This window comes from Zeus faber (assembly GCF_960531495.2).
Source record: "Zeus faber genome assembly, chromosome: 8".
Classification (NCBI taxonomy): Eukaryota; Metazoa; Chordata; class Actinopteri; order Zeiformes; family Zeidae; genus Zeus; species Zeus faber.
In genome coordinates, this window is record NC_137195.1 from 5,140,291 (window position 1) to 5,163,518 (window position 23,228).

Sequence of the window (23,228 nt, forward strand, 5' to 3'; positions counted from 1 at the left end):
AATAAAATGTCCAGTATAGATACACAAAGACTGAATTCAGCAATGTTGCTTTTGCAGTCATTTCTAATCACGGCAGCGCTAGAACCTTAAAATTCAATGAACAGCCACAGGCCACCAACAGAAGAAAATAAATCCATAAATTCACAGTAACATTTTCAAAAGTACATACATACAAAACTGAGGAGGCATGATTCAGAAGCCCCGCAAAACCTTTATTTAAAAAAAAGAGAGAAACAATTGAAACGTTGATCTTTCACAAAGTCATCGCTGGGGTGAACCTGCTGCACAATGTTTTGAACGCTCCTACATCACTTTGATGTCAATATTAGTTCTGTAATCTTATTTTGAAATAATAAACCAATATCAGAGAGCAGTAGTTCTCAAAGACCGGCAAACAAAATTGACAGAGGATGTGAAATTAAATAAAAAAATAAAAATAAAAAAATCTCAGCTGTTTAATGTCATTGTTTAGTTACTGAAGAAAAAAACAAAACCTAACCAAAGAAAGTTGCACCACTTTCACTGATTTCCAGGTGTTGAAATGTAAAAGAAAAAATCTGAAAATCCACTTTTCAAGGCTTTTCAATGAGTGCGGTACCCTGACGGATGCAGCGCGGCACGGAGCATGGCTTCCTCTCTTCATCTTTGATGACCTTTTGACCCGGCGGTAAAATGGTGCCAGCTCTTACACCCCCGTTCCACATTCCACAGCTCTACACTCAGATCACCTTAAACTCGGCTCAGTGTGGGTGTGGCCTGCTCACAGCAGGGTGCTTCATTCACTCAATGACAAAGTAGTGAATACGCTGAAAAATACACAGGAATTTACATACGTAGTAAACAGAGCGAGCGTCTGCTTCCTTTCAGAGTCCGTCAGCGTGTTCTTTAGAGGTTTTGTTGAACAGAGACAAATGTTTGTCAGTCGTGGCTTTAGATCATGACATCGTGATCAGATATCACCATGGGAACCGATGAAAACACGGATGCACGCTTACAGCATTAACGGCATGGGACAAGTTCAGATGTCAGGCGAGAGATCCAATTAGAATTTGTTTTTTAAAGGGAAGTGAACACAATATTCTTTTTTTTGTTTTGAATACTACGCCTTAGAATGAAATTTAAAACAGTGGAAAGAAAAGTGTAATCCACAAAAAAAAAAAAAAGTCAATATAAAATACAAAAAAAAAATTTTTTTGGGGATAACCAAATCACCAGTTCACATTGGGCAAGGGAGCTTGAAGAAGGGGGAGGTGAGGGAGTGGGATGTTTGTGGGGATATATGTGCTGTGTAAATGTATGCATGCAGATAAAAATAAACCAATAATTAACAATAACAACACAGCAGTAAAAAGAACCCCTGGCATCAGCTAGCATGTCCCTTCAAGGTGAAACCTGCGTAAAACGAGACTAAAAATGAAATTTGCCCGTGAGGAAAAGCTCTGGGTGACTCTGCTCTAGGCGACCAAAAGGAACAGAGGTTCAACAAGCTCCCGAAACTTTATTAACAGCCTCGTTTCCCCGGCCTTCCGATGGCTGCTAACCAGGGGAATCATTTCTCCTTCTCATCTTTCTTCTTCTTCTTTTTCTTCTTTCGCTCGTGATGCCGCTCATTTGGAGAACGTGAGTCTCTGTAAAGAAAGAAAGAAATAATAATAATAATAATAATAATAATAATAATAATAAAAAAAATAAGATGGCTGCTGAGAAAGGTCAACGAGCAGATGCCGTATCACTGAAATCTCCCACCTCCTCCTCTTCCTCCTCTCCTCTCGGTCCTGGCTCCGCTCTCTGCTGCGCCGGCTCTTGCCGTGGGACGAGTGCTCGTCATCCGACCTCCGTCTGAAACGCAAATCGACACTTTGGTCGCTCAGAGTCTGACTGTGACGTCACCCGACATCGCAAGCAAAGGAGCTTGAACAGATACCAAATATTATAGGAAGGAGGGGGGCCTTGGACCATTTGACACACATGTCCAAACAGTCAAATATGAGTTCAAAAATGGTTCAAACTGGTACAAGCAACTTGTTATTGTTATGGTTATAGAATTCTGGCTATATAGTTGTATGCTTATTCAGCTGTCCCCTCACAAAATAATAGTGGTGAAGGAAATGAATGCTGTGAAGGCCTAAATGTGAAACAATTAAATGTCGTGTGAAAGACTGGAATGCAATGATGATGTGAGGCTGCAGCTGTACCTGTGGGAGGAATGTGCAACCTCCTTCTCCTCCTTCTCCTCCTCTCTCCACTGCCTGGACAGCTCGTCAGAGTGGACGTCTATCACCTCTCGGATGACCTGGAAGATAGAGAGCAGCACTGAAGTAGAAGAAGAAATGAGATGACCTGCAAGACAGAGCAGCACAACAGTAGAAGAAGAAATGAGCAAGTGTAAAAAAACCCTTGTTTTTCTGTGAAATCAGCGTTCTTTGGCACAACTTTCAGACAGTGCTGTATAAAATTCATCCATATACCATTATAAATATGAACCACACACACACACACACACACACACACACACACACACACACACACACACACACACACACACACACACACACACACACACACACACACACACACACACACACACACTGTAGCACAAATTGCTGACAAAGTTAATGCTGCTATGATAGAAAGGTGTCAGAGCACAGTGTATCGCAGCCTGCTGTGTATGGGGCTGCGTAGCCGCCGACTACATCATGTGGATGGGCGGGGTCAGGGTCCGATCCGATGGAGCATCTGTGGGATGTGCTGGAACAACAAGCCCGATCCATGGGGGCCCCACCTCCAACTTCCAGGACTTAAAGGATCTGCTGCTAACGTCTTGGTGCCAGATACCACAGGACACCTCCAGAGTCTGGTGGAGTCCATATGATTCCCCTCTCAGAAAGACGGGCGTCTTATTTTGCCGAGTTACTGCCCGGCAAGCCACCAACTCTCACCTCGGTGTAGGACTTCTTGGTGATGTGGACGTTCTTGGCTCTGTAGGACTGACGTCTCCTCTTGTAGTCCCTCATCTCTGCCATCAGCTCCAGGTGCGACTTAGGCTCCTTCTGCTGCTCATCTACCAAACCCACCATGATAGCACACACACTTGATTACATTGTGACCAAAATTATTGGAAATAATTAGGAGGATAAATTGTTGTTCAGACTCCCTACAAACTATTAAAAAAATGTCGGTAGGTTGTAAACTATTAAAAAACACCAACTCTTTGACACATCCCAAGCAGACGGCGACATGTACTAACGATATGAATATCATGGAGCCCTACCCTTCTTGAGTTTGGCCACCAAATCAACATAGAGGTCCTCATTGGCAGTGGCAGCAGCCTGGTCTTTCTGCTGGCTGATTTCCTTGCTCACGTGATCATACAGGGCCAGTCGATCGGCCACGCTGAGGTCGCAGATGGCTCGCTTGTGGTTCTCTGGAACTTCCAGAGGCTGGCTGGAGTAGTCACCTAAAAGAAGAGAATGATTGCATTTACACGCCATGTCAGAGGGGGGCCCGCAATCACATGCGCACACACGCACACGCACACACACGCACACCTTATAATACCGTTCTCACACAGAAAGACACTTTCTACTGCAATGTGCATTCGGAAAAACATCTCACACAGTCAAAAATGTTCAAAATAAGTATTTTTATGCAAGGCAACAAAATCTTAGGATGAGGTTTTCCCCCGACACGTAGAGGGGGAAAGTGTCTGAATGTTACCTTGATAAATGTCTGGGTGTGTGTGTGTGTGTGTGTGTGTGTGTGTGTGTGTGTGTGTGTGTGTGTGTGTGTGTGTGTGTGTGTGTGTGTGTGTGTTTGTGTGTGTGTGTAGACACAGCCGTGTGATTGTTAAAAGGATATGGTATTAAAGGATACTGCACGTAATCAGGCAAGCCTGAACCAGAGCAGCAGAACTAGAGCTCTCCTCCTCCCTAATACTCACCCCTGTCACAGAAAACAAAACACAACACACATGTGGATCACAGAGGTCAGCAGGAGATGTTCTGCTACACAGGCAACCAGAAACGCTGTTTTTAATTATATTGTTTACATCTTGTGACTTTAATTAATCACGCTCTTGAAGGAAAGCTGGATAATGGGAGTTGACAGGTTGTGTACTGTAGTTTAAAACACAGTAATGAATGTCAGAGTACACTTCAAGAAAATATCCCAAAAAGAAGCATATTTGTTTTTATTGTAAAATTAACAATTAAATATAGCTGCAGGCAGCAATACACAAGGTCCTGTTTAGTCGTGTTAGTACATATTACAGTTTTCCGAGTTTCCGTAATGCCGGGACCAGACGACACAAATTCAGCCCAATTTTGTTGGGGATAACAAATTTCCAATATCGGCCCCAAATATGAACGTCGGGAACGACGAACGATCGTCTTCACCCAGTGTAATGTGACATAATCGATGACCACCCCGACGAGAGGTCTACCATGTCAGATTTTAATGGGTGACCACCCTGACGAGAGGTCTACCATGTCAGATTTTAATGGGTGACCACCCTGACGAGAGGTCTACCATGTCAGATTTTAATGGGTGACCACCCTGACGAGAGGTCTACCATGTCAGATTTTTTTGTATTTTCCTGCCAAGTCTGACAACTCCGACTACGCGTTCCCTGACGTTGACCAATAGGATGACAGATTGCTCTCTGGTGCTCTACCTGTACTGTGTAAACATGGCGAAAAGGAGCGGAGGGAACCGGGTACGCCCGGGAGGCGTGGGGAGACGATGAGGTGGAAACCGAAACCAATTCAGATTCAGATTGTACATCCGTTGCCGATCTACACTGAAACGGGTCCACAATCACTTTTTCTTTCTTTTATTTTTCTTTTCACAAGACTCAGCATCACACATAGCGCTCCGGTAGCCATGTCTATTGACAGTTTCTTGATCCTCCCCCTCGATGACCTATGAACACGCCCCTCCCCCCGACAACCTATGAACTCGGGCAACAATGATTGGTAGGGGTCATACTTGAAGCGTCGCCAGTCTCCCCACCAAGATATGACGAGAATTGATGGCATTATGATCGCCTTATCTGACGTGATGACCATTGTGAAAGACAAAAATATTGTGTAGTCTGATCCCAGCATAAAACACACCATCATTTCCTATCAAGAGTTTTTGGAGTTCGGTGAAATGCAGCACGAGTTACAATTTTCCGAGTTTACATTGAACGCTGCATCGTTTCCTGTCCGTTATTGCGAACAAAAGTAAATAGTACGCAAAGCAACCAGGTCTAGACAGAGCAACTCTCCAAATGCGAACATGCACCCAGAGAACCGGACTTAGATAACATCGGATGATGATGTCACAAAGCACTCGCTACTCAAACGAATCAAGGTGCGCCAACATTCCTCAACTTCTGCTAAATTTGCAACAGTTTTTCCATGAATTCCTGCTCCAAAAGTACATCGAAATTGATCGAACGTGAACCACAAGATTCATGCAACATCCCGGTTCCAACGAGACTTGTCATACAATGTCATACTTTTAGTCCGAAAATTATTATTATGCGCTCAGGTAAACTCAGATCTTTGGTGAAATCTATTGAACAATTGTGGCAACTGATCAATATCATTGACCTGCAAACTGTTGACTCAAAAAAGCCACATCACTCAAGGAGATGTCCTTTTGCACCTTCAGCATGTCACATATTTGAAGTATATGTTTTAAGTATGTTCCTAACTGAAGGATTAACTTGACTGGTTATAACTGCTGTACAGCGAAGGGCTGAGAAACTATGCCAGCATACGTATGTTTTACCCATTCGTGAATGAAAAACAAATTAATATTGGTAATTTGGAGATTTTAACAAGCAGGTTCAGCATATGGCTCACTGATCTAATTTCCCAAAGCTAATTACAATATCTTACTTCAAACACATAATGTAAGTTGTCTCAATTGCTGTAGACAACTAATTTGGTTCTAAAAAGCATCTAACAGGTTAAATCTAGCATGAGCACAAACCCATAATCAATCGGTAAGCAAAGATGATCCCACTTCCAATAGCTTTTAATTTACGTACGCGCTATGTCCATTTACACTCACATGTCACAAATTAGCTTGATAATACTGTGTGTACACTACTCACAAAAAGTTAGGGATATTTGGCTTTTGGGTGAAATTTATGGAAAATGTAAAGAGTTAACGCTACAGTGATATTATATCATGAAAGTAGAGCATTTAAGTAGAAGCATGCAATGGTGATTTCCTCATCTCAAACAATTTATTGAAACAAAAGCCAACAACAGTGGTGGGTTTACCACAACAAAAAATGTCAATGTCTCAATAACTTGTCATGTTCCCTTGAGCATCAATTATAGCTTGACAACCACGTCTCATGCTGTTCACAAGTCGACTTATTGTCTGCTGAGGCCTGGCCCCCCACTCTTCTTGAAGGGCGGCCCTCAGGTCATTGAGGTTCCGGGGCGCAGAGTTACGAGCCTCTACACGGCGACTCAGCTGATCCCATAGGTTTTCTATGGGATTCCGGTCTGGAGAAAGTGCAGAACACTCCATTTGAGGTGCCCCAGTCTCCAGCAGCCGTTCCCTAATGATGCCACCTCCATGAGCTGGAGCATCATGCAGGGGCACAATGACTGACTTAGTGATGTTATTCAGGTAGTATGGGCTTGTCACTGTACCATTCACAAAGTGTAGGGCAGTTCTGCATTGACTAGACACACCTGCCCACACTGTAACATCACCACAGTGGCTGATGCATAGCGCTCTCCTTGACGTCTCCAACATCGTTGGCGGCCATAATTTCTGCTCAATGTGAATCAACTTTCATCAGAGAACAGCACCGAGGCCCACTGGTTTCAAGATTCAAGATTTTTATTCGTCACTTACATATCCTTACTTTCATACATATATGCAGTGAAATGTAATAATGGTCCCTCGTCCAGCGTAAATGCTCCCTGGCCCGTGCAAGGTGATGATGCCTGTGCCCGGTGGTGTGGTCAGGTACCCTTGCAGGTCGTCTAGCACGCCGACCACACTGATGTAAACGGTTTTGAATGGTCTGACGCGACACTTGGTGCCTCTCACCTCCCTTAAATGTGCCTGGAGTTGAGTGGCATTCATCATCCGGTTCCGCAAGGCACTGTTCACAATGAAGTGCTCATCAGTGTGGGATGTGGCCAAAGGACGTCCACTTCTATGCCTTTCTGTGACTCTTCCAGTCTCTCTGTATCTCTGTTGCAACCTGCTGATGACACTCTGTGACACTCTAAGCTCAGTGGCCACTTCCCTCTGAGAACATCCTGTTTGAAGCCTCGCAATGGTGAGGTACTGTTGATAGTTGTTTGGTGTCGTCTTGGTCTCATGATGTCAAAATGTGAACAGCATGATGAAGAGGACTGTTTAAATACCAATTCTAATTGAACCAGGAAATGTATTGGTTGATTCATGGATCAAACACCTGTTGTGAATTTTGCTGTTCAGCTCCTTGTTAGAGAACAGCAAGTTGTGCAAAAAGTACTGAAACAATGAACAGTTGGACATGTGCATTCAAAAGTTTAGAGAAGGTAAAATTAAGTTCACCTGTAAAGGTTATAGTGCATTTTAGGTTCATCCTGAAATTTCACCCGAAAGCCGAATATCCCTAACTTTTTGTGAGTAGAGCATATTTAAATATAGGTCTTGGTCTGCATCTGTGTACTGACCCACAAAAGTATCGGAGTGAATAAATGTTTCACTGAGCAAAGGCAAATTAGAATTGTGAGCAAGTAAAGTAAATAGTCTAAATAGAAACAAAAACATTTTTGTGTCATTTTGTCTGTACCTTGCCAGAAAACTCCCTCCATCCTCATCAGGGGAGCAGCAGTTCTTGCTTGGAGAATCACCTGCTGTTGGGTGGTTTTGTCTGTATGGACGGGAGATGAAGGTGGGAAATAACAATGTCTTTATTTTTTATAAGCTTAAATGTGTGCCCTCTTTGATTGTGGCTAAGCATAGCGAGAAGCTGCAGCAGAGCAGTGAATTGATCTTTTATCTAATCACCCGGTTACAAGTTGAAAAACAACTCAAAATTTCAGATAAATACCTGCCAAAGCCATGACGAAGTTGTTGTATCATTCAAAGTTATTTCAAATACTCACCCATTTTAAAGCTGCTAATGTTGGTTTTCTCATAACACGCTGCGGGATCATAAATCTCAGCCTGAAAAAAAGAATTTGCAGAATTAGCACCTGCTAACAGAGAGACGTTCACCAACTCTGAGTAACAGTAATTCAACATACAATTCACAGCTCTGACAGCCAATGTATGACTATTAATTGTATTTTTTCCTCTATATATATATATATATATATACACACACATATACACACACACACACACACACACACACACACACACACACACACACACACGTATATGTTTATTTTTTATTTTTGTTTTGGTGAACCAATCATATCACATAGGCAGTATCCAAATGTAAACCCAAAACATATAAAATTTAAGTTGATCAGCGATATATATAGAAACACATTTACTGAAAATAAATTTGTTTATGTGTACCTGTTCTTCTGCCGAATATCCCAGTCTTCGCAGGCGACAAGAGGCTTTGTGGTTCTCCATCGTCCGGACAGGGACTCTGTGGTTTGGGTCGTAAGGGCACTGCTCCATCGCCTCCTGCAGTAAACAACAAAGAATTTTTTTTTTTTTTTTAAGTATTACATTTTTACTCTCTGATACCTGCAGACATCCTGGTGTCTTCATGGTTGGAGTTATAACCTTTTATACAAGTTACTTATTTGTTGTTAAATATTCCTATTTTTGTATTGAAAGTGTTGTTTTGATAATCAAATTTTCCTATTGTCATTTAAAACAAAATTGTCTTGTCTCAAATGTAGCCGACTAGTCTTAGCAGAGAAACTTAAAGTAAATAAAGGAGTTGTATAAGGTTGACGTTTGAACCACAGCAACAACTTTGTAGGAGTGTCAGAGAACACATTATGGTAACAGGTGGACATGTGATGTGATTTGAATGAAAGTAACCAAACCCAAGAATGTAGATGCAGCTTCATCCCAGAAAAGTCTGAATATCAGCAGATGACTAGCCCAACATTAGAAATGAGGAATCAGATGAAATCTTTGTTCATGAAAGTAGCCCCTCATACATTTACACGTGGCATCATATTTGACATGTTAAGACCGGACCTGCAGACACCCAGGGCACTTCCATACAACCTTGTATATGTTACGTCAAGAACATATTGTGTGTAATCACCGGGTGCGTTGCATTGACATTTCACTGCATATATGTATAAAGTATGTATATGTATGTGACGAATAAACCTCTTGAATCTTGAATCTTGAATTGAATCTGCAATAATAGACAGGGAAGCAGAGCAATGCCCCAGACAGGACACACTGATATCACATTTCTCAATAATCTGCCAGAGGCCAAATTGCGTATATATTTTGTCATGGAGTTGTTTATAGTGCAGACCTGCAGACTTAAAAGCAGAAACCCATCCAGCTGTACAGCGTTTAAATGTCTGGTAGTTTACCCGGTCGGGCCCCTGGTGGTCCGCGGACCATCCCAGGGTTTGAATGAGGTCATCCAACTGTTCCTGGCACTTATCCGTGAACTCGGTCAGCTCCTGCAGTCGCGCCAGTCGCTCTTGGAGGGTTTGACTTCCCGACGAAACATCCATTTTTATATTTAATATTTCACGGGGAAATCGGTCCCGAAAGGAGCTGTGTTGGGTCGCCCGGCTTCCCTCGCCCTGATGTTTTGTCTGCGCACGGGGCGCGGAAAGATGACGTAACAGTGAGGTTGCCTGAGCACAGGGCGCGGAAATGTGACGTGAGATGATCGGAACCTTTTTTTGAACGCTTTACCATTAGAAGCGGGTTCTAACTGCATATATGTGATGACTTGTGTTCCTTGTAGAGGAAAAAAAAATAAAAAAAAACACAAAAATATAACACTTTCTGACTCATTAACAATAAAAATGTAATCTCAATTTTTAACAAATATACAAATGTATTTATTACGGACTATTTTCTCCGTGGCCGACCGGGAAAAAACCCTGACGGAAGTACCTACTCTAATGGGCGTCTTGGTTAAAAAGATGATATAAATAACATATTAAGGCGATTTTTTTTTTAATATATATAAAATATATGACTTCAAACTATTTAATGGCAAAACACACCACGCATTTACTGGAGAAAAAAAAACACACCTCCTGCTTTATTGAAGTTTTTGAATCGTTGACGTAGGTTTGCTTGCTGTATATTTCCATTCCGACGTCTTTGGTAAAACTGTTCGCTGCACGTTATCGTGAGCTGCCGTGACAGCGCAGCTCCCGCTCCGAGGGCGGAGAGAGAACCAGGCCGATCTCAGCTCGCACGGCGGGGTAACGTCCCGGGCGAGCGCCGCTGTCCACGGCGAGCGCGCCGGACGCGGAGCGATACCAACAGCGGCGGCGGTCAGGCGCAGACACCGGAGCCGCGCCCTCTCGTCCCCCTTGACAGGAAGTGGAGGGAACCGTCCGCGGAGCAGGGTCGCGCTGGTGGTGGTGAGCGGCGTCAACCGTCTTCACCCTGATACGACGTAATACAACAACAACAACAACAACAACAACAACAACAACACGTAGAATAAATGGCTTACCAGGGATACGGCGCGCCCCCTCAAGCGGGATACCCGGGAGGGGTAAGAAACCGAAGCCAAGGGAAGCTGTGTTCGGAATCGTCGTGTTCGCGATTTGATTTGCTCGTTTTGAAATGCATCGTTGTTGGGGGGGATGGATTCTATGTATTATATTTATTCTACGCATTCTATGTATTATGTGTATTGTACAGGGTGTGGATTTCCATTTTGTCGTCGGAAAAGCCACTTATTGCAGTTGTAGGTTGAGATAATTGGCCCATTTGTGTTTGTGGAGGGTGTGGGTGGTTCCGCTGGAATGTGACGCTTGGCGGACGTTGGGCCGAGACCCCTCAGGGTCCTACGCTCGCACGCAGTATGGGTTTTATTATGTAATGTCACTTTTAACGTAATGTAATGTAAAGTAATTTAGTTTCGCGGGTTGTTTTCTTTCGAGACATCCCCTCTTGGGATAAAACACAGCGGCAGATTGACAAACCGAGAAGAATAACGTATTTTAAACGAGCGACATCCTGGACCTGGAGTGAACTTCGTGCGCGTTCACGCGAAGGGGAGTGGGATTCATGTGAGGAAGTGAAATAATATATAAATAATACAGTAATAACATATAAACTGCAATAACGAAAAAATACAACAAAGTACGTGATCGACGCCGAAGATATATGCGCTTCTGTGTTTATTTTGGCTCGTCTTATTTTACCTGTACTTGTTTTTTATTTACCCTTTTATTCAATTGTGTTTCATAATTGTATTCATATATTTTCTCTGACTGTTAAGCTTTCCATAATGATAATCATCTGTAGTCACGCAGCCATAATCACCACAACAAATTCCTAGTGCATGTAAATGCACCTGGCGAAATAAAGTCATTGTGATTTACATGTAATACAGATTTACAAGGGTGTAACTTTGGGTTGAACATTGGGGGTTTGAGATCTTTTCTTTTCCTTGTAAATGTCCGTTCAACTTGTTTGGTTTTTATTTTACATTTACCTTGAGAATAACTTTTACAAGAGAGTCCAGTCCAGAAAGCACAGTCTTACATAAAACACATTTACACCTCGAAACGGAACTTATACTGTATATTTAGAGAAAGTGGAAGGATTTACACTTCCTCTAAATGAGATAGAGGAAGGTAGAGGAGGAGGTAAAACAATTACAACCTCCTGCTTTATTACGCATATTTTTTGTTTTCAACTCATTCAAAAAGACAAACTCCTTTAGTTTTAGTGTGTTAAACTCGCTCTGAGCCGAAGAGCCAGAGAACTGAAACTGTATATATTTTTTAAAGTGTCAAAATGATTTTGTCTCTTTTATGGTCTAATCTCTCTTTTTCTTTCTGTTTGTGCAGCAGGATCCTCTGTATGGGTATTTTGCACAAGTAGCTGGACAGGTAACCATGCACCTTAAGTTTACCACTCCACTGTATGAGTCCTAAAGTATAGTTTGCCTTCAGGGCCCTCCTTTCCTTCCACACAATTTTAATGTACCCCGTTAAAAATCCTTTTACTAACATTCAAACAACGCTGGAGTTATTTGTCACATACATATACATACAGTCATACATATATGCAGTGAAATGTTATGACACCCGGCGATGACGCATAATAAGCTCTAAATATACTGAATTGTGCGTCATCGACACAAGGTGATAAAAACCATGTGTTCAGACATGTGGGTGAACCTTCATCCTTATTGAACTCCTTTTTTGCCTTTGCTTCTGGAAGGTGGGTCAAAGGTTAGATACATGCAGCTTGGAGGTGTTTTAAATGAAACAGGTTGATCTAGCCTTCACTTTATTTGACGTGGTAGGCGCTATAGAGAGACGCCCCGTCCACAGCTTCAACAAGAAACCACATTTCCATTGACGACAACTTGTTTATTTCCTATTCTGGCAGGATGGACAGATCTCAGCAGATGAGCTTCAGAGATGCCTCACTCAGTCCGGCATCACTGGTTCCTACCAACGTAAGGACATTTATCTGACTGTATAGAGTCATGGAGTCAGCTTCAAGTACATAATGAAAAACTGCTTCTGGTAGGAACAAGGTCTCGGCATTTTTGAGGCTACATTAGTGACAAGAAGCCTCCGCTTTGGTGATTCTGTTGAATTCACAACATTACGACTGAAGGACATAAGTCTATCCACACTTCTTTACATCCCCTCGGCGCTTTATGGACTTTTCAATGGTAAAAGGTGAACTTTTTTTTTTAAATCTTAAAACAAAACGTTCTTTAATGACTTTATGTTGTAAATGTCTTTTTTGGCAGAATATGCCCTCTGTTTACTGGGCTTAACTTGTCTCATTTGCTTGATTTGTTTAACAATAAGTTCTAAAATATCTCTGTATCGTATACTATCTACTGGGGAAGTTGAACAATATTTTTGACTTTGAAAAGTATTCACTAGGACTTACTGACTCATTGTCATTTCTGTTCTCCTTGATGTCTGTTTATGCTGTGAAATCCAAACCAATATGTAGTTTGGTTCATTACAGTTTGGTTCGATTTTGAGCAATACCTCAATCTAGAAGATGATCTCAGGTTATTCTGGAATGTTATGCACGATACTTTTGTGCGTATAACAGCCTGTTTTGTTTTTTTTGTTTTTGTTTTTTCCTCCTCAACAGCTTTTAACTTGGAGACCTGCAGACTGATGATCAACATGCTGGACGTATCCTCGCAGCCAGAAAACCTCATTGTTGTGTGCGGAAACCGTAAATATATGCATGCGATTTCTTTGTTTTTTTTATTCCTTCACTGATGCTGCTTCCAGAGAGACATGTCTGCCACCATGGGCTTTAACGAGTTCAAAGAGCTGTGGGGGGTCCTGAACGGCTGGAAGCAGAACTTCATGTCCATAGACCGGGACCGCAGCGGGACCGTGGAGGGGCCGGAGCTGCAACAAGCGCTGACCTCCATGGGTACGGACCCACCGACCGGAGTGAAGGCTCAAACCTGATGCTTGTTTCTCCAGATTACCCTTATCCTCAATTTTTGTCTCAGAATTATTATTTTTTTTGTGAAAAAATATTAAAACAAAAGGTTTAACATTAAAAATAATACAATAATAATAATACGCTTCACCTAAGTAGCATTTTAACCACGACCCTAACAAACAACAATAAAAGCAATGAATATGGGTGGACAGGTACCCGACATCTTAAGGAAGACGTGACATTTTGATGGTGTTACTTCACTTGTTTTTTACATGACACCAACTATATCTGATGTAAATCACATTTAATCAGCCCATATTTTACCAAGATATACGATATATCCCAAGAAGTGTCGCCGACAGTCGGGCAGTTAGTAAGGCAACCAAAGCGACACTGCAGCGTTGTGTGGACATTATGAAGTTTTTCAAACAATGTCAAGGAAATTAAATAAAACCTTTGTTTGTTTGGCCGGTTCCAGGTTATAATCTCAGTCCCCAGGCTTTGAACTGCATCATGCGTCGCTTCAGTAGCCACGGCCGCATCTCCTTCGATGACTATGTGGCCTGCTGTGTCAAACTCAGGAGTCTAACTGGTGAGTGCGCGCCCTTTTATTTATTATGGAGGGCTTTCCAACACCCGCTACGAAAAGATTGTAAACGTAGACTAAGATAATTGCGCATTAGTACCATTCTGGGAAAATTAAATGAGTGTGGCTGGGGGCTTGAACCTGTGAGCATACCTGTTGACGTACACTAGGGCTGTCACAGCTGAGACATTTAGTTGATAACTGTTATGAATATAACATGAATATTGTGATTAACAATTTAATCAAATGTTTTTGTTCATTTTATGATGCAACACGTTCAAGACATTTAACATTTGACATTGAAACACAACAATTTAAGACTGTTGATTTGCCCCAAACTACCTGATGGAAACAGTCCTAATTTACATTCTATTTATTTATGCGCTTCTAACATTTGTTTGTAATTCCCCTGAAATTTGAACAGAAACATGATTATAGAATCCAAAGAGATTGATCAGGCCAATATGTAATAAATGTGACAGCTGTGTGTGTGTGTGTGTGTGTGTGTGTGTGTGTGTGTGTGTGTGTGTGTGTGTGTGTGTGCGTGTGCGTGTGCGTGCGTGTGTGTGCCATGTGCGCGGTTTTAGATTTGTTCCGGCAGAGGGACACCACCAGACAAGGCACGGCTACGTTTCGCTACGATGATGTGAGTATTCATTTCCCCACATAGCTGCAGCTGGTTTTTGGGTTTCCTATTTTTTTTTTTACTTTTATTTACTTCTGTCGATTCATCCGTTTGTATCCTCTTGTCTTTCCGACGCACGCGTCTCTCTTTCAACTCAACACATTTGAACGACATGAATGCTCAGAGAAAGATATATTTACAGCGCTTCCTAATTCGTTTCAGCCATTTTTGTGTCTCCCCTTCCTTCTCAGAGGCAGTCTGATAAATAAAAGACGTAACAACAGGGTTTTCTCTCTTTTCTCTCTCTAGTTCATCCAGTGCGCGATGAGCACTTGAGGTGGAATGAAGGACCTCTGCTTTTAAACTCCACGTTTAAAAAATATTCATTCATCTCTATTACCATGTCTTAAAATTGTTTAGTGTTGTTGGTTTTTTTTTTACATTAAATAACCATTCCATTTAGTATCATTCCATAGAATGATGTAAGCTACTAATGCAATCTATAAGGGAACCTGTTTAAGCAACTGATAACCACTAGTGTGCCTGTTCAACTGCTCCACATCATGAGTTTATTTTCTACATGTGAATGAATAAATTTAATAAACACAGCACTTATCTTTATCATTTTGTATATGGTGTTACTGCCTCTTTAATGGATGCATGGGGCTAAAAAGCGGGGAGGAGGGCCGTGTCTCATTCTGGAAATGAATGGGGATCGATGGGGATTGGACCGCCCCTTGGTTTTTCCCCTTTACATTAATAAAAAATAAAATAAAATATATACACAAAAATAAAATTATAAAAGTGTGACGTAGAGAGCCACTAAAAACACAAATCACAACCCTAAAGCCTTAAATTATATAAACTGCACTCACAATGAAAATGTCCAGTTCTGATGAAAAAAAGACCACCACCCCTTTCACGAGGCAGGACACAGACATGTTCATTGTGAGTTGATTGTTAAAGTAAAGTCATAGAAGGATCCAACATGGCAGCAGAGAGCTTCGTCATGCAGCTGAATAGAGTGGAATGGAGTGGACACCCACCTGCTTTGTGTTTGTAAAGAGAAATCAGTGTTGATGGTTGACTGTGTTGTGCTCGTTTATGAGGTCTGGTTCTACAGTGTGACACCCTGCGTCTAGATGTAGAAGGGTTTTAACGTGAAGAAAACAAAAGGAAAAAAACAAAACAAATGTGGAAGTGGATCGGCACAGACAGGACTGTACACAAAGACTCCTTGTTGCATGTAACACACACGCTTGCTAAATGCAAAGTACAGAGTCAACACATTGACTCATAGCGTCTTCAATTTGTGGAGCATCTGCAGGAGTTTACTGGCAATACAGCATTTATTATTCATTACAAAAGTGTTACCAGAATAATAGGACTTATTATGCCAGATCTCAAACACATTTAGCCAAATGCCTTCTGCAGATAAAGTCCGAGTCCTTTGTGTTTCATATGTTAACGTATAAAACGTTGATGTTTGTTTCTTTGCTCGTTTGTTTCGTAACCCTTCGTTCTGTCAAAGCAAGGAGTCTTTGATCCGATCCGAAAAGTTCCACTCAAAACAACTACGTAGATCCCATAATCACCGAAGCGCGAGCTGATGGCCTGTTCTTAATAAACTGTTCTGCATCTAAGAACGTAATGGATGTGTTGTTCCTCTTGTCATGTGAGCATTCCAGATGTCCTAAACAAATACTTATGTTGCTCCAAACTTGCTCCATCTGGGCCCCACCTCCATACAGTACCCTGCCTCCACAGGGTGACTACGCACACAGCACAGTTCTGGATTCTCCTGTAGAACTTTGAACATTTTCAAATACTTTCACATCAGCAATGGAGCTCTGGGTGTGGTTCATTGCGGCGGTAGGCCTGGTGGGTTGTTTTCCTCTCGCGGCAAATGGTGAAAGAAATGCGGCGGGCACTTGCCTGCCGGTGACGGTCAGCTTTTGTGAAGACGTGGGCTACAGCACCACCCCCCATCCGACCGGGCTTCCGGGCGTCAGCCTGTCCACCGTCAGAAGCATCGTCCAGTCCGGCTGCTCCCCTCAAGCCTCCGCCTTCTGGTGTCGCGTCGTGGCGCCGGAGTGCGACGTGCCGCGGCGCGGGGTCCCTACCAGGCCGTGCCGTGCGCTCTGTGAGAAGGTCAAGAGCGACTGCAGCAGTAGAAGCTGGCCACAGAGCACCCGGTGTGACGACTTTCCGGAACAGAACTGCTTCGATGTAAGTACAAATAAGATAGGGGTCATGTAGGCGTCAAGTCGATGGGGTCATATCACCGGCTGAAACAGTTTCCTTTCTGTCTTGTGAATGCTGGGCTTCAAAAAACACTTTTGTTTCACTTCTATTAATATACTTCTACTTCAGCAAAAGCATGTAAGCACTTACTCTTTAATGTACTTCAAGTATTTAAAGTAAAAGTACTTATCATATCCAGCGCCCTGACATAAGTCTATAGTACTTCATGAAGTACTAGTGTATTTTATTGTGCTTTTGATGCTCATGCGGATCCTCGTTTTAATTTTCAAAAAAAATAGCATAGGTGGTGTCATAGTCATTTATTCAAGATTCAAGATGTTAATTCGTCACATATACATACTTTCCTACATATACATACTTTCCTACATATACATACTTTCATACATATACATACTTTCATACATATATGCGGTGAAATGTAATGCAACGCACTAATACAATATGTCCTAGGAAAATTTCTTTCTACTAGACCAACTTACTGATTCCTAAAACGTAATACAGTAAGTCGAATACTTATAGAATAAAATACAAATATATAGAATAAAATAAAATAATAGAATCAAATAAAATGGAATAGATAAAGGGAATATGCTTATGTACATGGGGTTGGCAATTATGTATATACAGATATATGTATTGAAGAATATGAACCTGATGAATCCTTGATGAGCACCATTCGAAAGATCCCGTCCCCGTGGTTTTTTTAATCTTTGGTGTGATTTTGGTATTTATTAATAAAAATTTAAGAAATAAAAGTAACGCGTGATATAAAGTACACCAGCGGTACAGATTGATGGGTACAGATAGATACTCGTCATATGAGAAAGACCGCAGTTGACTTCATGGAGTCGATTCAGAATCAAACCAGCTTAATGGTTCACGGGAGTCCACCCAAACTAACCGAATGCCCTTCGACCCTTGAGGATTTTTTTTTTTATTCCTCCCGCAGGTTGAGGACGCTCGCGCGGGGTCTTGTCAGCCCATCTCCGTCCCCATGTGCCAGGATTTAGTCTACAATGAGACTGTGATGCCAAACCTGGCGGGCCACCGCACCCAGGACGAGGCGGGCCATGCGGTGAACAGCTTCTACCCTCTTGTGATAGCCGGATGCTCCCCACAGCTGCGGGACTTCTTGTGCTCGGTGTTCACGCCTCGCTGCGTGTCGGGGAGGGCGCTCCGCCCGTGCAAGACGCTGTGTGAGCAGGCTCACTCTGGCTGCGAGGTGCTCATGAGCAGATTTGGCTTCGACTGGCCCAATATTATGCAATGTGACGCGTTTACAACGGAGTCGTGCGATGCTGTGAGTTTTGGTGGCCCAACCTGTCTCCTTATTTGTTTATTGATTTTTTAGTCCCAGAAGGTTCGCACGGTCATTTGTTGGACTTGTTAATCCTGTTTCTTTCTTGTATACAAAACAGTGAGACAGAAGACAGACGCTCGAATTTCTTCCAGCTGTTGTGTTTTCTGTCTCACTGTTTTGTTTTTCACGACTTGTTGTTTATGATTTGCATCGCTCGCGTATTTTGTATTGTCGCAATCGAGCAGAACCTGCGAGCCCGTTACCGCGCCGCTGTGCAAGACTTAACTTATCTTCCAATTCATTCTGCTTCTCAGGAGGACGGCAGCCCCGAGGTGAGTTTTGCCACCTCGAAAAATAAAATGCTAATTCTCATTTCAAGACAGTAAAAATACACCTTGAAATAAAACTTTCTGGGTCATTAAAATGCACTTAAAAGTTGTTAACGCTTTTTGAGGGTGATTTATTCTGGTAGTGGCTGATTGTGACAAACGTGCTATTTGCTTTAATATGTTCGAATGGAGAATACCTCGGAAATATCTTGTCATGTTTTACTTCTTGATTGATTTATTTAAACAGTATCCAGGGTTTGTCCAAGCAATTTCGTGATAAAGGCCGCTGATTACCTGGAGCAGTTTGAAGCTAAAATGTGTCATCTTCTTCACCTCGATTTCACCTCATTCCCTTTCTTGTCAGAGAATGAGTGCAGTGGACGTTCTGAGAAAGCTCGAAGAGAGTGGCTCTTCCGTCCGTGACCAGTGTGAGCCACCGTACCTCCTGTCGCGTTCCACTTACGCTGCCAGAGCAATTGGAACTCACTGTCAAACGTCTTTCCCCCTTTTCTAGCCCTGAGTCTCCAAACCGCCCACGTTCTGTTGACGTTCAAGGATGTATCCTCAACACTGTCTTACATCTTACTTCTTAGGGACTTTCAATAGGAGGTATTGGGTAAATATTTTGGATTTGCGAGCATGGTATGTACATGTATAGTAGTGTACATAAGCACATGTATAGTTATCATGAGTGGTGGAAAAATAGCAAAGTACAAGCACGTTGTTACTGTACTTAAGTACATTCTTAAATAGATGTACTTAATGAAATATATTCCCTTTCAGGGGCTTTTGACTTTTACGGCACTGCATTTCAAAGCGCAGTCAACACAGTACACTTTACGTTCACATTTTTCAAATCAGGGTTTGTATTTGTATATATTTGTAGATTACGATGACGCCACTGATACTATTTCTTTGTTTTAATCAGGATCAGCATGAGCACTCATCAGCCGAAAAATAGGGGCAGTAGCACCAAACGTTGTGATAGACTTGATATAAGTACGATAAGTAGTTTTAATACTTTAAGTACATTTAACAGCAAGCATATACTTTTACTTTAGTAGTGAACGTGGTACATTTTCACTTTTAGGAGAGTAATTTTGTGTTTTCACTTCAGTAAAAGGTCTCCTTACATCTTCTGCCACTGGTTATCATCTTAGAAAAACACGCCGATAACAGTACAGCACAACAAATGCTTCAATCCCTCACCATCATAACATGATACACATCTTTGATTAAATATATACGACTTTAGCAGATTTGGTGATTTCTTCAGTGAAAGTCCCTGTATTTCTATGCTGAGGAGCGCTGTGCAGTGTTCTCTTTCACAAACTATTGCCATTTTAACCAAGCACTCAGGCGGACAAATCTGGAACCTTGGATGTTCAGGAGTTCTTGCAGCTCCAGCACCATGTGGACAGTACCCGGAGACAGTACATGCAGAGCAACGAGTGGAAAAACACAGGACACAACACTGAAGAACAATTAAGGAATGCTCTAGGAGTCCCTGGTGATTATACTGTTTTCTCTTAAAGAGTATCATCGTTATTTTTGGGATTATTAATAAAAATTCATATTATTTCGATTTTTTTTTTTATAATTAATTCATTCATTTATTATTTTATTACCTTGATAGGTTGTGATTAATCAAATCAAATAAATTAGAAATATACAAAACATTTTGGAGATCTGCATTAATGCTTTTCATTTGGTTCTCAATGTCTCATTGATCCAAACAAAGTATTCCTCATGCTATAAAATCATAGGTTAGAATCATAGGTTATTTTTGTTGCAGGCATTAGTGCGAAAAGCGTTTCAAGACTAATCATTTGTATTTTGCTTTTTCATGTATTATTGTTATTACTTTTATTATTATTATTATTATTATTATTAGTATTATTAATAATAATAATAAAAAACATTAAAATAATAATGATAAATAATAATAATAATAATAATCGTAGTAGTAGTATTAAATGTTGTGTAAACACAATGAAAATGACCCTCTTAACTCAGTTCTATAATTTGAAAGAAAAAAACCTTTGATTCCAAATCAAGCCAACTGCAATTTAGAGTGGCTGTTGAGAGATGCCTTAATTGTTGATGTTGTCTTAATTCATGTTCAAGCATTATATTAATTTTGTGTAAAACAGTGGAAATGTTAATGATCAAATTGTGCAAAACTGTGGAAATCTTAATGATCTGACCTTTGGAATTCTAATGAAATAAGAAGCTCTTTGCTGTGACCCTCTGTCCTCGGATGTCCTCTCACAGTGGATGAGCAGACCATCAAATCTCTGTGGAACAGGTTCAGCTCCCAAAGTGGAATCAACTACGACCAATTCATGACAGTCGTCACTAAAGTGGAAATCTTAAAAGGTACAGAAACAATTTATATTGGTATATAAATCAGACCAATATAAAATTGCATTTTCAAATGATCCTTAGCATATTTTGGACTCTGGCTGCATGACCAGTCAGCCGTATTTATTTGCATATGACAGTTCAAGAACTATTTGTTTAGAAACCTCCAGAAAAGAGAAGTTTGTTATTAACGTGAATTAGAAGCCAGTGTTAACTTGTATTTTTATATGACGATAACGGCCCATCTCATACTTGAAGTTGACAATTCGGTAACCATTAACAACAATGTTCATTAATAACCCATTGACAAATGGCTATGAAGACATCATTTTTACAATGAGCAACACTATTCTTAAATGATGTTATACCATTAGGCTGCCTCTTGTTAAGTATGTCCTATAAAAAAACTGTTGAACTATCAAAGCAAAGGATGAAAACAATTTGTTTTTATATTTTATGTGGAATATGACTGAACTAACTGACCATGTGAGCCGTTTCAGAACGCTTCCAGGCCAATCAGATGAGTCTGCCATGTGACTGCAAGGTCGCCAGCTTCTCCTTCGACCAGGTAAGTCAACGTCACAATAATTCAATTTATCTCGACCACTACTTTGTCCATTGACTAAATTAATTTCATAATAATTGTAACAATAATAACAGCAAAAATGTCAGTTTCCATGAAAAGATTTGAAACACAGTATAAAATACACTTATTGTTTGCAGTTAATATCTATATTGAAGGTAATCATATCTTGTCACTAGTTAGTGTATTTAATTTAGTTATAATTTCATTATAATCTATTGTGTAATCATTAGTCACTAGTCACACTAGTCACAGTGGAGCCCCCAAGGTTGCCCTGTTGTGTTACTGGCAAGCCCCAAAGAAGCCACTGACCACCCCTTAAGAAATCACTGGCCACCCCGAAATAAACCACTGGCCACCCTAAAGAAACCGCTGGCTATCCTCAAAGAAGCCACTGGCCACACCCCAGAAACCATTGGCCAACTATAGACTGAAAGGGACAATCACTAAGTCAAACTGTAAGAGTACAGTTGTAAATGAAATGTTTATCAACATTACTGTGAACGTTTTTTGTTGCTTGATGATTGACGTTTTATTGCCCTTCATACCTTATGTATGTTTGAGGCCCCACCCTAAAGTAATCACAGGCCCCATCTCCAGCAGCAATTCCATTTAAAACATTCTCATAGCACAGCTCGTAAAAAATAATAACAATCATAATTATTACTATCATCAAGTCGAGTCAAGCTTCTTTAAATAGCCCTTAATCACAGTAGTCACAAAGGGCTTTACACATTATCAACCGCATCCCATAATCTTAACATCTAACCTTAAAGGAATTAACATCAGCAACATGATTGGTACAGTGATGAAGCCATGTTGTAATGCTCTCTCTCTTTCTAGTTTATTCAGGCAGCCATAATGTGATGGTGAACACTTCGCTGTCAGCAGGGAGATCTGAGTTGTCCTCGTGGTGAAAGCACAGAGATCCTGTTGGTTGTCGGAAGGTTTTCAGAAAGATTTAACAAAGAACCCACAATCCGAGGGCCACCCACATCCTTTAACATTTATAATGTACAGTAAAGTTTACTTTCTGTAAGTTCTTTAGAGTTATTTCTTCTTTTCCTCTTCTTTTTATTCTATATGTATGGAAAAATAGACTTTGCATGCTTTGTTTAAGGACCAGGGCAGGTTACCTGCACTGTCCAGTTTTAGGTTTTTTCATTGTGAACCTCTACAGCTTTGTTACCGTTGTTGTAAAACTTGCTCGAGGGCTTATTTACCTTTTCTTGAGAAATAAAGATTGAAACCTGCTGCCAGTATTGGCCTAAAGGCTTGTGTACCCCACTAACTTTTTAACACTAATTTTTTTGGTTAGGTGGTGGATAATTATGATCTAAATCTCTATGAGTAGACTGGCATACGTTAAATTAGTTGAAGGTGCTCAACAGCAAAACCTAAAACCACTCCAGGAATAACTCACCCTCACAACTGAGTAACCTTTTGATATTACCATACAAATTATTATTATTTTCTAATGTTCAAACACAGTTTCAAATACAATTCACATCGGTCTCTCGTGAACAGAGTGCTGTTCAAGCTGGTCAAAAAAAGAATTGAAACAAATTGAATGATCTCAAGCATAAAAATATAGA

General features: G+C 41.0%; 3 protein-coding genes across 4 annotated transcripts; 2 read left to right on the forward strand and 1 right to left on the reverse strand.

Annotated features, from left to right (window-relative positions):
• Nucleotides 1-191: 191 nt before the first annotated feature.
• On the reverse strand, nt 192-10,418 carry snrnp48 (small nuclear ribonucleoprotein 48 (U11/U12)). Of its 2 annotated transcripts, none has more exons than XM_080005079.1 (9): nt 10,215-10,418; nt 8,539-8,652; nt 8,118-8,178; nt 7,802-7,882; nt 3,272-3,457; nt 2,940-3,061; nt 2,196-2,293; nt 1,747-1,839; nt 192-1,628 (listed from the first exon to the last, which is right to left on the reverse strand). In XM_080005079.1, exons 1-9 carry the CDS (start codon nt 10,272-10,274, stop codon nt 1,550-1,552), a joined length of 894 nt encoding a protein of 297 aa, XP_079861205.1. In that variant the 5' UTR covers nt 10,275-10,418; the 3' UTR covers nt 192-1,549. The 2 variants fall into 2 exon arrangements, with proteins under 2 accessions (XP_079861205.1, XP_079861204.1); XM_080005078.1 differs by lacking the exon at nt 10,215-10,418 and adding an exon at nt 9,534-9,733.
• Nucleotides 10,419-10,484: 66 nt separating this feature from the next.
• Nucleotides 10,485-15,421, forward strand: sri (sorcin). The gene is made up of 8 exons (XM_080005080.1): nt 10,485-10,687; nt 11,994-12,035; nt 12,541-12,610; nt 13,273-13,316; nt 13,419-13,566; nt 14,060-14,173; nt 14,755-14,813; nt 15,102-15,421. Exons 1-8 carry the CDS (start codon nt 10,637-10,639, stop codon nt 15,126-15,128), a joined length of 555 nt encoding a protein of 184 aa, XP_079861206.1. The 5' UTR covers nt 10,485-10,636; the 3' UTR covers nt 15,129-15,421.
• A 1,213-nt stretch (nt 15,422-16,634) lies between these two features.
• On the forward strand, nt 16,635-22,895 carry LOC307234182 (uncharacterized protein; the record flags this gene model as incomplete). The annotated part of the gene is made up of 9 exons (XM_080005786.1): nt 16,635-17,021; nt 18,007-18,357; nt 18,672-18,689; nt 19,051-19,114; nt 19,201-19,244; nt 20,046-20,196; nt 20,961-21,065; nt 21,551-21,618; nt 22,477-22,895. The coding sequence occupies 9 exons, from the start codon at nt 16,635-16,637 to the stop codon at nt 22,498-22,500; spliced, it is 1,212 nt and encodes a 403-aa protein (XP_079861912.1). The 3' UTR covers nt 22,501-22,895.
• Nucleotides 22,896-23,228: the final 333 nt, after the last annotated feature.